Source organism: Trichoderma citrinoviride (genome assembly GCF_003025115.1).
Source record: "Trichoderma citrinoviride strain TUCIM 6016 unplaced genomic scaffold BBK36scaffold_4, whole genome shotgun sequence".
Classification (NCBI taxonomy): domain Eukaryota; kingdom Fungi; phylum Ascomycota; class Sordariomycetes; order Hypocreales; family Hypocreaceae; genus Trichoderma; species Trichoderma citrinoviride.
This window is the reverse complement of record NW_020194712.1, coordinates 1713225-1726901: the sequence shown is the minus strand read 5'-3', so window position 1 is coordinate 1726901 and position 13677 is coordinate 1713225. Positions and strand designations below refer to the sequence as shown.

Here is a 13677-nt window from a genome sequence, read left to right as displayed (position 1 = left end):
GTGCAGTAGGAGCGAGTCGAGCTCGCACAGGCATCATCGCCATGCCATCTTCACCTCGCTAACAAATCCAACCACTTGCGGGCAATTGTTAGGCCCGCGCCCTCGCCATGGGTGTTAACGGGCTCTGGACGGTGATCCAGCCGTGCGCACGGCCAACCAACCTGGCAACGCTCAACCGAAAGCGTCTGGCAGTAGATGCGTCGATATGGATCTACCAGTTCCTCAAGGCCGTTCGCGACAAAGAAGGCAATGCGCTGCGCAACTCTCATATTGTGGGCTTCTTCCGCCGCATCTGCAAGCTCCTCTGGTTCGGCATCCAGCCAGTCTTTGTCTTCGACGGCGGCGCCCCGGCGCTGAAGCGAGCAACTATCCAGAAGCGCAAACAGAGACGAGAGGGCAGGCGGGAAGATGCCGTTCGAACGGCGGGAAAGCTTCTCGCCATCCAGATGCAGCGGCTCGCGGAAGAGGAGGAGGAAAAGCGCAAAAGGGAAAAGGAGAGGCCGCGCGCATCAAGAGCAGCGGAAGATGAAGAAGTCATACCCGATGCCAAGGACTTGGTCTACGTCGAGGAGATTGGCATGTCTCAGCAGGAGAGGATGCGGAACCGCAAGTTCTACAAGCAGGATGCCTATCACTTGCCAGAGATCGAGGGTGGAATCGCGTCGATGGGGAAGCCAGATGATCCTCGCATCATGAGCGTGGAAGAACTGGAGGAATATGCGCGACAGTTCAACAATGGAGAGGACATCAACCTGTACGACTTTAGCAAGATTGATTTCGACGGCGACTTCTTCAAGAGCCTTCCGCCGCCGGACAGGTACAACATTCTCAACGCGGCTCGGTTGAGGAGTCGGCTCAGAATGGGTCTCAGCAAAGAACAGCTCGACGACATGTTCCCAGACCGAATGGCCTTTTCGAGGTTCCAAATTGAGCGTGTCAAGGAGAGGAATCACCTGACGCAACGGCTGATGTATGAAATTGGCATGTCGGGTACTGACCTGACACTCGGCGTCAATGCTCGCATTGCCGGTGAGAGAGACCGAGAGTACATTCTGGTCAAGAATGAGGGTGTCGAGGGAGGCTGGGCTCTCGGAGTCGTCAGCAAGGACAAAGACGTTGGGCAAGCTCACAAACCGATCGATGTGGATGCCGTTCAGTTTCACTACCAGACCAAGGATGAGAAAAGTGAAGACGAAGAGGACGAGGAGGATGACTTTGAAGACGTACCTATCGAGGGATTCAACCGGTTACGCAAGCTATCCCAGTCAAATACAGCGAGCCGCGAAGCTGCACAAGGCCTGAATAGTCTGCGGCAGCAATACTACGCGAGTCACCGACAGGAAGCTGCCACTACTGAAAGCAACGATGAAGGCTCCTTGTTCGTTGGGGGAAGAATGGATCTCACAGAGGCTTCATTTGATGAGCAAACCGGGGAACGTATGCATCCAGAAGAGGAGGATGATCTCAATTTTGCCATTGCTTTATCCCTACAGAATCAACATGGCATCGGTCAAGAATTGGAAGACAACGCCGATGCTGAGGACGACGCTCGAGACAAGCCAGAGTGGACCCAAGTCGCCGTGGAAGCGCCAAAGCCCATCGGCCATCGCAGCGGCTCCATGATTGCGCATATTGTAAACAACCGGGCCAATGCAGCTGTACCCAAACGCCATGAAGCTCCAGCCGAAGAGGCCAAAGCAAAGGGCAAGGACAGCGACAGCGACGATGATATGCAAGCAGTCCTGGCGCGATCGCGGAGGATGAAGAAGTCCCAGCCAAAGCCAGTCTTTGAAAACAAGAAGAATCCATTCGACGGACCGTTGCCGTTCCCAAAGCTGGATTGGGGGTCGTCTCTTTTTGCAAAGAAGAAGACGACGCCTGTAGAAGAGCCAATTGTGATTACAGCAGGTGGCGATGGTGGGCCGGATAAAGAGGAAAGGGAAGAAAAAGAAGCCTTGGGCGGCGGCTTCGAGGTTGAACCGCAGCAGGATGACGCCCCCAGGCCGCTACCTCCATGGCTAGTGGACGACAGCACGGATATCCGGGATGCAATCAAGAAGCAGCAGGACGTTGACAGAGAGATCAACGCTCAGGACAGAGCCGAAGCGGAGGAAGAAGAGAAGCTCCGGCGACGAGAGTTGCGAGACCAGTTGATTGAGATTGAATCTTCGGATGACGAGGGCACGAAGGGTGTTAAGATCATTGAGATACCACCGTCCCCCGAAGCGGCACCTGCAGATGTCAACGAAGATCGCGAGGCGGATCCGGACATGAATTCGCCCACTGCCAAACCAGCCGAAGAGGGGGAGACAAAAGTAGACGAGGTATCTCCGGAGCCTGAATTTGAACAAGTTCCCATCCCCGAGGCCCCCGCTGCTCCGAGCATTCCCGCTGTCGAAGCACAGGAGACCCGTGACTCACCGGAACCCGAGTTTGAAGACGTTCCACCACCAGACATCACATCAACCCAAGAAGATGCGCAAGCAGCAGCTTTCCTAAACGAGGCTGTTCCTTCAGACCAGCCGCCAGCAGAAGCTACCGTTGGCAGCACCACGATCACGGACGACGACCTCTTTGCCGATGTTGAATATGACGAGTTCAGTGATCCTGAGGATGAAGAGCTCCTAGCGCAGATGGCCGAAGAAGCGGAGGAACATGCTCGCTTCGCCAGCGAACTGAACAACAAGTCTACTCAGCAGAACAAGGAAGACTACGAGAGAGAACTGAGGGCCCTTCGAAACCAGCAGAAGAAGGATCGGCGAGACGCGGATGAAGTGACGCAGACGATGATTGCAGAGTGCCAGGCCTTGCTTCGCCTCTTTGGCATCCCGTACATCACGGCGCCGATGGAAGCAGAAGCGCAGTGTGCGGAGCTGGTCCGGCTGGGTATGGTAGACGGCATCGTCACAGACGACTCGGATACCTTTCTCTTTGGGGGAACACGGGTCTACAAGAACATGTTTAACAGCAACAAGTTTGTCGAATGCTACATCAGCTCGGATCTCGAGAAGGAAATGTCGCTATCACGAGAGCAGCTCATTTCTCTCGCTCAGCTTCTGGGGTCGGATTACACAGAAGGGCTACCCGGCGTTGGTCCGGTCACCGCCGTGGAGATTCTCTCCGAGTTCCCCGGCAAAGATGGCCTTGAGAAGTTCCGTGACTGGTGGAAGGAGGTGCAGTCACAGACGCGGCCCAAAGAGGCTGATGCATCTTCCCCCTTTCGACGCAAGTTTCGCAAGTCACAGGCAACCAAGCTCTTCCTGCCGCTTGGCTTCCCCAGTCCAGCAGTCTACGAAGCCTATCTGCACCCCATGGTCGACAGCAGCACCGAGAAGTTCCAATGGGGCGTGCCTGACGTGGCGGGGCTGCGAGAGTACCTCATGGCCACGATCGGCTGGAGCAAGGAGCGCACCGACGAGGTGCTTGTGCCGGTGATCCGGGACATGAACAAGCGGGAGATTGAGGGGACACAGAGCAACATCACGCGGTTCTTTGGCGGGAGCGTTGGTGCCGGCGCAAGGGAGACGTTTGCTCCCAGGCAGCGAGTCCAGGGGAGCAAACGGATGTTGGCTGCGGTGGATAGACTGAGGGCGAATGTGGCCGGGGAAGAGGAGGAGGAAGATGCGGGAGCCGGAGATGGCTCAGGAGCTAATAAGCGGAGGAAGACGACTAGAAAGAAGCGTGCGTGAGCTGTGCGGAGAACCTTGCGTCGAATGTAGCAGGTTAGCCTAGAAAGAAGAATGTGTGTGCTTCTACATCTCTGTTTTTCTGCTTGGCTACCTAGTAGTAGTTGTATGACTGAAGAAAGACCGAGTTGCGTTTCATACTACTACTACTAACCTTGACCACTTCCTGAGTGAGCACGTGCATGCCTTTTGACCTGGAATGACGTTAGAGATGCTATTCCCAAGTACATTAGCGCATTGACTCTTCAACAAAAGTCAACTGTCTGCACGTTTAACTCAGTACGATTCAATAGCAGATGATTCGACGAGAAAATGAAAGCCGTCGCGCTTTATCAAGGAGTATAGTAGGTAGTTGTATCAAGAGATTCTGCCCCAAGAAACTGCGCACGTGACGTCTTCCATTCCCTCTTCACCCATCACCTCTCAACTTCAACCTCAAGCTGCCACATCGGCTAAATCCCGGCCTCTCTCTTCCATTGTCCGCCCCAGACCCAAAAACTAACCCATTGCGAGAACCGAATCCGCGCCGCCGCCGCGTTGAATTAAAAAAGGCACAAGCGCAAGCAACAGCACCAAACCTCGATAACGTCCTCAAGCTTTTCTTCGTTCAGTTCAGGGCTGGGTTTTGCCTGTTGGGCTTGTCAAACTTGCTCTGCAAGACATATATAAAAGACCGAAGCGCTCCTCTTGTCCATCCACTGAGAGCTTCGCCTTTTCTTCCTTCTTCCCTACTTTTCCCTACCTTGTATTTTTACCGTCGAACAGCGTCATCGCACCTGTGCCAGATCTCTTCGCGGAATTTACCAGCCATTTATCGCCGCCCGCATACATACAATTCACCACAACGCCCGACGACTGAAACGCACGGAAAAGGATTGATCGGAGAAAGAGGAGAGACAAAAGAGATTACACAGCCCGCACGATGCCGATGGACCAGCGTGAGCTCGAGTCGCGCGTAAAGGCGCTGACCAAGGTCGTGGCCGCCAACGAGCCGCCGGAGAATGCGCTCAAGCTGCTCGAGCAGCTCAAGAAGGAGGCGTCGCCAACGGAGGAGATGTTGCGGGTACGTTGATGCTCTCTCTCTCTCTCTCTCTCTCTCTCTCTGTCCTTGGGTTTAAGAAGACATGCGCTGTCGGGATGAGGGGATGTCGCGGGGGGGATGGGAGATAAAGAGACGGGGTGACGGTGTCGCGGTTCTGTCTGTGCCGGCTGTTGTGAATGCATGGCCTTGTGGCGGGTTTTGGGCTACCTGTCAAGATTGGGCGGTTCCCACCTCGTCACTGTCGCATCGCATTCGCGGCTGCTGGTCACCAGGCCACGCCCTGCCCTTTCCTCTCCTTCATGTCACTGGCCCCCCCAGCTTGGCTCGGCCTTTTTGTCTTTTTTCTTCTTCTTAGATGCCTCTCTAACAACCAGCTCGTCGCAAAACTCTAGGCAACGCGCGCAGGCGTCTTCGTCGGCAAGCTGAGGTCCAATCCCAACAAGGAGATTGCCCGGGCCGCCTCCGAGCTCGTCATCAAGTGGAAGAAGCTGGTCGAGCAGGAGAAGAACTCCAAGCTTCAAAAGGCCAAGATGGGCTCGCCCTCGGCGCCCGCCGCCGCGTCGCCGCCCAACCCGTCAGCCAACGCGGCCGCTGCCCCGGCCGCCGGCGCCGGAGGCAAGGCGTACAAGGGCGATCCCGAGAAGCGCAAGTTCGACACGGACGGCGTCAACATCAAGCGCACCGAGTCCAACGTGCGCAACCAGTGCATCGGCCTCATCTACAACGGCCTCGCCTACCGATCCGTCGAGTCCGAGACGAGCGTCATCGCAAAGGCCGTGGCCGTCGAGAGCGCCGCCTTCACCGCCTTCAACGGCGAGGGCGCCGAGTACAAGAAGAAGATCCGGTCGCTCTTCGCCAACCTCAAGAACAAGTCCAACCGCGACCTGGGCAAGCGCGTCATGTCGGGCGACATTGCGCCCGAGCGCTTCGTCAGCATGTCGGACGAGGACCTCAAGAGCGAGGACCAGCGCCGGATGGAGCAGGAGCTGGAGAAGGAGAACATGAAGAAGGCCCAGGTGCCGATGGCGGAGAAGAGCATCAGCGACAGCCTCGAGTGCGGCAAGTGCAAGAAGAAGCGCGTCAGCTATACCCAGGCGCAGACGCGCAGTGCTGATGAGCCGATGACGACGTTTTGCGAGTGCATGAATTGCGGCAACCGCTGGAAGGTGGGTTTCTCCTTGATGCCAGTTGATCTATTCATTTCGTCGAACTGCAGTGCTGACATAAAGGTAATTCTACAGTTTTCATAAGGAGACGGAGACACGAAAAGAAAGGAGAGAGAGAATACAGGCAGGGCGCCATAGTATTAATTCGAGGGCTATGAAGATGGGTTGTTTTGGTGTGCTTTTATTGTTTGAACCAACGGAGCGAAATAGGGGGGTGGATGGAACATCTTTTTTCGGGGTGGGAGTTATGGAAAATTGATTAACACGTTCTCGCTTGGGGTATGATATGACGAAGTTTGAGAGCTTCTGGCGCTATGCAGTGTCCCATGTTTCTTTGCTTTCCTTTCCCTTTTCCCCTTTTTTTTATGACCACGTCTTGTGGCAGCGAATGTAGACCATGGACTTGGTCGTGCAAGGAGGCTTATGCGGCTGTTTGGTTGTCGAAGCTAGATCGCCCCGGTTAGAACTCAGATGTCTCGCTTTTTCTTTTCTTTCTTTTTTTCTTTTTCCCGATTGAATCACTACAATCTTTGCGCCATGTACGATATGGTTTTATATCTGGTGCTTTGCTCTTGCTCGTAAAGCCGCAGTATGTACTCCTGAGGAGTCTCAAAATTTCATGGCTTGGATATCCCCAACTCGGCAAACAAATCCGTCGGCTCCCCTTCCTCTTCCAAGCCCATCTCCTTGATGTGCTTCCAGAACTTGCTCAGATGCCGCGTCCCCGAATCGCACAGGAGCGTGACGACGCGACTCCCCGGCGGCAGGGTCATGGCCGTCACGACCGCGGCAACGCAGTTGACGGAGCTGCTGCTCCCGACAAAGATGCCGTCGTTCTCGACGAGCCACCTGGCCATGCGGCAGGCCTGCTCGTCGGTGACCTTGACAGCGTCGTCGAGCTGCCTGCGCCGCGTGCCCTCCTTCTCGGTGGGCGAGTACATGACGCCGTGCTTGATCTTGTTGTACAGCCCGCTGCCCTGGGGATCCGCCAGGACGACCTTCAGCCTGTCCATCTTGGCCTCGAGCTTGAGGTACCGCGCCACGCCCGAGATGGTGCCGCCGGTGCCCGCGCCCGCGACGAAGGCGTCGAGCTCGCCGTCCGTCTGCTGGAAGATCTCGGGCCCGGTGCTGACGACGTGGGCCTGCCAGTTGGACTCCGTCTCGAACTGGTTCGCGAAGAAGCCCTTGCTGCCGTCCGCGGACGAGCGTGTGTGCTCGATGGCCCGCCTCCGCGCCAGGTTGACAAAGTGATCCGGGCTCGTGATCGGCGCAACGGGGACCCTCTCCACGGTCGCGCCGAGGTGCATCAGCAGGTCCGACTTTTCAAACGCCTGGTCGTCCGGCATGCAGATGTGCGCCTTGTATCCCTTTGCGCGCGCCAGCGTCGCCAGCGAGATGCCCGTGCTGCCGACGGTGCCCTCGTAGATGGTGTCCCCCTGGTGAGGCGTCAGGAGGCCCTGCTTCTCGGCCTCGACAATCATGTTGAGCGCCACACGGTCCTTGGGGCTGTTGCCCGCGCCATTGAGAAACTCTGCCTTTGCGAGGATGACCCGTCCCGTGGCCTTTGACAGCGACTGGATCTGAATCAGCGGCGTGTTGCCGATGCACCCCTCGATGCCACTCGTCGCAATCTCCGGCGCATGAACCAGCGACGACGATGACGCCGTCTTGGTATCGTGATCCTCGAGCTGCACCGGCGCGCTCCAGAACAAGCTGCTTCGCCGGGGATCGGCTGCCGAGCGGCGACGGCTGCCAACGACGGCGCTCTTGTGCTGGTATCGGGACTCGAGCTCGGGGTACAGCTCCTTGAAGCCGAGGGTAGCGGCGACGCCGGCCGCGAAGGCGACGGCGATGGCGGCGGTGCCGTAGGCCTTAGGGTGGTCGCTCAGTGACATGCTCCTCCTGATTGTGAAGATGTGTGAAGCGTCATAATCACAATGCCCTCATCCTGGAGCCGAATGGGAGGAGTGCAAGGTTGACAAGATATCAAAGCTGAATCATGCGAGATGGAACTAAGAAAGTGGTGCCTCTGATGAGGTCATTGCTGATCCCTGCAGCATCACGGAGGAAAAAAAGAAAAAAGAAAAAAGAAGCAATTGAGGGTACGTACCCGCAGCATCGCGGGGCAGGACCCTGTTCGGAACAAACCCCCTTCCGGATACCTTGGCTGCCAATCACTCAAGCACTTCAAGGTACATTACAGCAGCTGCTTCAGGGACACCAAAGATCCATCTCAGAAGAGAAGGCATCGTGACCTCAAACACAATGGACTCCCCCATCGTGGCCCATCTCTTCCGCCAGCTGTTCCGCCACCGGCCTCGCGGATGCCAGGGCCTGCGCAATGGCCTCGCCCGCACCCACAAGCAGCCGGCCCGCGGCCTCGCGACGAGACCCTCCATCGACCGCGGCATGAAGACCAACGAGAGCCGCTGGCAGCAGAGGACGCACATCCTGCCCGAGGACCGGAGGGAGGAGTTTGCAGAGTACCCCTACATCTCGCTGCAGGAGCTGAGGACGAGGACGGAGCGGCCGCGGAGGGTCAAGATGCTGCTTCGGGACTTTATAGATGGTAGGTCTTGTTGATGCTCGCGAGGCCTTCTTCTTCTCCTTCCTGGAACCCCAATTGAGCCGGAGATGCTGACAATGACACATCAACAGACAGTCTATACAATCCCTCGTACGGCTACTTCTCCAAGGAAGCCGTCATCTTCAGCCCCGGCGAGCCCTTCGACTTCAACTCCATGCGCGACGAGCTCGAGTTCCAGGCCGAGCTGGGCAGGCGATACACCGAGTTCGAGGACCAGCTCGACGAAAGGGACGGCGGCGAGAGCCCGACGCGGCAGCTGTGGCACACGCCGACGGAGCTCTTCCGGCCGCACTACGGCGAGGCCATCGCGCGGTACCTCGTCTCCAACTACCGGCTGACGACGTATCCCTACGACGACCTGCTCATCTTCGAGATGGGCGCCGGCAGGGGCACCCTCATGCTCAACATCCTCGACTACATCCGCGCCGCCGACCCGCAGGTCTACGCCCGCACAAAGTTCAACATCATCGAGATCTCGTCGTCGCTCGCCGCCCTGCAGAGCCAGCACCTGCTCTCCACGGCCGAGTCCCGCGGCCACGCCGACAAGGTCGAGATCGTCAACCGCTCCATCTTCGACTGGGACCGCTACGTGCCCTCGCCGTGCTTCTTCCTCGCCATGGAGGTCTTTGACAACTTCTCCCACGACGGCATCCGCTACGACGTCCTCACCGAGGAGCCCCTGCAGGGCCACGTCCTCATCGACGGCGACGGCGACTTTTACGAGTTCTACGTCCACGAGCTCGACCCCCTCGCCGCGCGCTTCTTCCGCGTCCGCCACGCCGCCACCGGCGGCAACTACCCGAAGCCCTACCCTTCCAACCCGCTCCTGCGCTACCTGTCCACCAAGATGCCCTTTGCCGCCAACCTGTCCGAGGCCGAGTTCATCCCCACCCGCCTCATGCAGTTCTTCGACGTCCTGGAAAAGTACTTTCCCGCCCACCGCCTGCTCACCTCCGACTTTGATTCCCTTCCCCAGGCCATCAAGGGCCTCAACGCACCCGTAGTGCAGACGCGCTTCCAGCGGAAAATGGTGCCCGTCACCACTCCCCTCGTAAGTCCTTGAAAAACCACCCTATTCCCCCCCCTCAAATATTCCATTTCAAAAAAAAAACATTACATTGCAACTAACACATGTCTTTTTTGTAAAATCAAAAAGGTCCACCAAGGCTACTTTGACATCCTCTTCCCCACAGACTTCCACATCACAGAGGCCATCTACCGCGCCATCACGGGGAAACTGACCCGCGTCATGTCGCACGGCGACTTCATGCGCCGCTGGGCGTACGTCGAGGACACGGAGACGAGGAGCGGCGAGAACCCGCTGCTGTCGCACTATAGAAATGCCAGTGTCATGGTTACTGTGTAAAAAAAGAAATAGGGATCATAGCTTGAAGTGTACATAGATGTTCCCAAATTCTCACCATGAAATTGCGTGATGCCACGAATAGGATCAGTAAGCATGAGATATCATCACACCTACCCATCATCTTTCGAGTGCTCGCAGATATATTTGGCAATACATAGTTGATGTCGTTGAATCCTCCATACCCTCTCATCTGCGCCATCTATGTTCCCCTTTCACCCCATCCATCACCCGTAGATAGATCCATTTTTCCCAATTCAAAAACACATCCCATTTCAGTTTGTGGCAAGCAATATATATATCTGCTCAAATAATATACACAAAAGCTTTTCCCGGCTTTTTACAGCTTCAGCTTCTCGTCCAGCCATTTCCGCGCAGTCTCCACAGCGTCGTCAATCTTCTCCGGCTGCGTTCCCTGGCCCTGGCGAGACGGCTCCTTGCCGCCCGAGCGGCCACCAATGACTTCCGATACGGACGCGGCCCATTGCTCGGCAGTCACACCTTGTGAAGACAGATGCTGAAATCACACGAAAACCCGTTAGCAATCCGAGATTTTGATCAATAAGGGGGGATGGGGTATATATATATATAGAGGGGATATAAAACTCACTGTTCCAACGTAAACGCCGTGGGCGACGGCGCCCTCCTCGGCGCCGCCGACAAACACGTAAACCGACTTTTCCTTGTCCTTGGACTGGTAGTACTTGATGACCTCGCCCACCGCCTTGGCGTTGGCGCTGATGGGCAGGCGGCCGACAAAGACCTTGCTGTCCCTGTTCGTCTCAAAGTGCTTGGCCACTGTGTCGGCGGCCGTCTTGGACTCGGCCTTTTGCTTCTTCTTCTGCTCGGCCACGACCGCGTTGGCAATCTTCTGGAAGCGCTGGTTGAACTCGTCCTTGGTGAGCGTGGAGATGACCAGCTGGCTGAGCTCCTGCGAGACGGCCTTGACCTGGGCCTCCTTCTCGGGGCCAAAGGGGAGGCTGTCGAGCTCGTCCAGCTTCTGCTCAAACAGCTTGGCCTCGCGCTGGACCTGGTGGGCTGCCTCGCCCGTGTAGGCAATGATACGACGGATGCCCTTGGCGATTCCGCTCTCCTCAACAATGACGAGGTCCTTGATCAAGCCGGTCTGCTCGACGTGGGTGCCGCCACAGAACTCGACACTGTATTTTCGCCACTCAGGCTTCTTGGGGTCGGCGAGCAGGGTGTCCACATCCATGCCAATGGAAACGACTCGCACTGGGTTGGGGTAAGTCTCGCCAAAGACGGCACGAAGGCCCTCAATCTGCAGAGCACGATCCAGCTCCACCTCCTTGGAGTAGATCTTGTTGTTGGCGCGGATATCCTGGTTGGAGAGCTCCTCAATCTTTTTCAGCTCATCCAGCTTGACCTGGGTCTTGTGTGAAAAGTCGAAGCGCAGCTTCTCATTGTCAACCAGCGAACCCTTCTGGTGGACGTCGTCGCCCAGCACCTCCCGCAGAGAGTGGTTAAGGATATGTGTGCCGGTATGGTTGTTGCGGATGGGTGCGCGGCGAAGCTCGTCGTATTCGCAGATGACTTCATCCCCGGAAGAAAGCTCTCCGTACTCAATGTAGCCGCTGTGAAGAATGTATCCACCGTAGTCCTGGACGTCCATGACCTTGAACTCGACAACGTCGTCAATCACGATGCGGCCAGTGTCGGCGACCTGGCCACCAGACTCGGCGTAGAAGTTGGTTTGGTCGAGCAAGACACCAATGGCAGTGTTTGCAGGGATATCCTTGGTCGACTTGAGGAAGGCCTTGCCGTCGAAGATGTACTGAACCTTGCCCTTGCTGTCGCCCTTGACGAACTTGGCATCGTCGTTGGTCCTGGGAACCTTGAGGTCTGTGTCGAGCTCAGCAATCTTGTGAACGTCAAGCTTGGCAAATGTCTGCACGGAATCCTTGACGGCCTTGCTGGCCTCTCGCGCCTTTTCACGGGCAACTGCAACCTCGGCCTCGTCGATATCCAAGCCTCGCTCCTCGGCCATCAGCTTGGTCAGGTCGACGGGGAAGCCAAACGTGTCGTAGAGTCTCCACACGACATCTCCGTTCAGCTTCTTGACGCCTTCCTTGGCAGCCTTTGCCGCATATCTCTCAAACTGGGCCTCACCGCGATCCAGTGTGCGGGAGAAGGCCTCTTCTTCCTCGTCGAGAATCTCCTTGATATCCGCCTGCTTCTTGGCAAGATCGGGGAACTGCTCACCCATCTGGGCAACGAGCGCAGGCAGAATCTTGGAGAAGAAGGAACCGATTTCGGCATTCAGATACTTGCGGGCGTATCGGACGCCACGTCGGAGGATTCGTCGAATGACATAGCCGCGGCCGTCGTTGTTGGGCACAGCACCATCCGTGATGGCGAACGACATGGTTCGGATGTGGTCTGCGACAACTCGGTAGGCAGTATCAATGCCATCTGCGTCGTCGGCGCCGTACTTGTCGGTGTAGGGTCTGGCGCCAGTGACCTCTTCGATCTGCTTGAAGAGAGGCGTGAAGCAGTCGGTGGCATAGTTGGAGGCGGTGTTCTGCAGCGCAGACACCAAGCGCTCGAAGCCCATACCGGTATCGATGTGCTTGGCAGGCAGGGGCTTGAGACTTCCGTCCTTCTGTCGGTCGAACTGCATGAAAACGAGGTTCCAGATCTCGACAACCATGGGGTCGTCCATGTTGACGAGGCTGGCGGCATTGCGCCCTCCAATCTTGTCGTAGTGGACTTCGCTGCAAGGACCGCAGGGACCTTGGTCACCCATCTCCCAGAAGTTGTCCTTCATGTTTCCGGGCAGGATGTGGTCTTCGGGCACACCAACCGCCTTCCACAGCTCCTTGGCTTCCAGATCGGGCTCGAGGTTGAGGGCCGGGTTGCCCTCAAAGTACGTGACGTAGAGGCGAGCAGCGTCGAGGCCATAGACCTTGGTCAGCAGCTCCCAGGCCATCTCGACAGCCTCCTTCTTGAAGTAGTCGCCAAACGACCAGTTGCCCAGCATCTCGAAAAAGGTGTGGTGGTAGCTGTCCTTGCCGACATCGTCGAGGTCGTTGTGTTTGCCACCCGCGCGGATGACCTTTTGGGTGTCGGCAGCGCGCTTGAGGCTGTACATGGGGTCGGACTTGCTGACGGTGCCGAGGAAGATGGGCTTGAACTGGTTCATGCCGGCGTTGGTGAAGAGCAGGGTCGGGTCATTGTGAGGGACGACGGAGCCGGAGGGCACTGGGCGAAGAGTCAGTCAGTGCTTGGTTCTGGAGATGCCCACCATGGCTTCATGGAAAACAAAACAAGGCAATGCAAACAATGAGAGCGACACGAGCCGAAGCACTATGCGGCGTCTCGTCTCCTGTCGTTGCGCGGCGCTGCCCGAGACTCGGCGATGTTCAGGCCTCTCTCGTGTCAACCCCGCCACTTGGAGGGGGGACCCTGAACGGCGATACCTGCAGCTGTATATTTTTTTTTCTTCTTCTGTTTGACCTCTCGGCACTCACCCAGCGTGTGACCCCTCTGCTCGAAAAAGTCGAAAAAGGTCTTGCGCACCTGCGCCTCGGGCCAGTTGCCCGCCATCTTTGCGAGAGTGTGAGCGTGCAGGCGAGTCGAGGGATGGAAATAGCTGCGAGTGCGTATGCGAAGACGAGGCCGTACGCGAAGAAGACGAGGGTGCTGATGCAGACGCAGACGCAGATGCGATGCTTCGGAGAGCAATCGGCGGGGTTGTGGCGGGTGGGTTTCGGTTTTGTAGAAACTTCTACAAGAGTGACTCAGGCCTGATAAAAGGGCGGTGCCGCTGGAGCACTGTGGCCGCGTCCTTGCCAGCGACCGCATCAATCAAT

The 13677-nt window shown here is 57.0% G+C and overlaps 5 protein-coding genes across 5 annotated transcripts; 3 read left to right on the top strand and 2 right to left on the bottom strand.

Moving 5' to 3' along the window:
* Positions 1-107: 107 nt before the first annotated feature.
* Positions 108-3689, top strand: BBK36DRAFT_1114041 (PIN domain-like protein; the record flags this gene model as incomplete). The annotated part of the gene is made up of 2 exons (XM_024889977.1): positions 108-1305; positions 1345-3689. 2 exons carry the CDS (start codon positions 108-110, stop codon positions 3687-3689), a joined length of 3543 nt encoding a protein of 1180 aa, XP_024751614.1.
* A 919-nt stretch (positions 3690-4608) lies between these two features.
* BBK36DRAFT_1157963 (transcription elongation factor) lies at positions 4609-5978 on the top strand (the record flags this gene model as incomplete). Its single annotated transcript, XM_024894056.1, has 3 exons — positions 4609-4749; positions 5121-5894; positions 5970-5978. The coding sequence occupies 3 exons, from the start codon at positions 4609-4611 to the stop codon at positions 5976-5978; spliced, it is 924 nt and encodes a 307-aa protein (XP_024751613.1).
* A 533-nt stretch (positions 5979-6511) lies between these two features.
* BBK36DRAFT_1167546 (cysteine synthase-like protein) lies at positions 6512-7789 on the bottom strand (the record flags this gene model as incomplete). Its single annotated transcript, XM_024895058.1, has 1 exon — positions 6512-7789. The coding sequence occupies one exon, from the start codon at positions 7787-7789 to the stop codon at positions 6512-6514; it is 1278 nt and encodes a 425-aa protein (XP_024751612.1).
* A 370-nt stretch (positions 7790-8159) lies between these two features.
* On the top strand, positions 8160-9847 carry BBK36DRAFT_1131971 (DUF185-domain-containing protein; the record flags this gene model as incomplete). Its single annotated transcript, XM_024892018.1, has 3 exons — positions 8160-8463; positions 8553-9532; positions 9638-9847. The coding sequence occupies 3 exons, from the start codon at positions 8160-8162 to the stop codon at positions 9845-9847; spliced, it is 1494 nt and encodes a 497-aa protein (XP_024751611.1).
* Positions 9848-10184: 337 nt separating this feature from the next.
* On the bottom strand, positions 10185-13411 carry BBK36DRAFT_1167544 (hypothetical protein; the record flags this gene model as incomplete). Its single annotated transcript, XM_024895057.1, has 3 exons — positions 10185-10361; positions 10455-13066; positions 13336-13411. The coding sequence occupies 3 exons, from the start codon at positions 13409-13411 to the stop codon at positions 10185-10187; spliced, it is 2865 nt and encodes a 954-aa protein (XP_024751610.1).
* Positions 13412-13677: the final 266 nt, after the last annotated feature.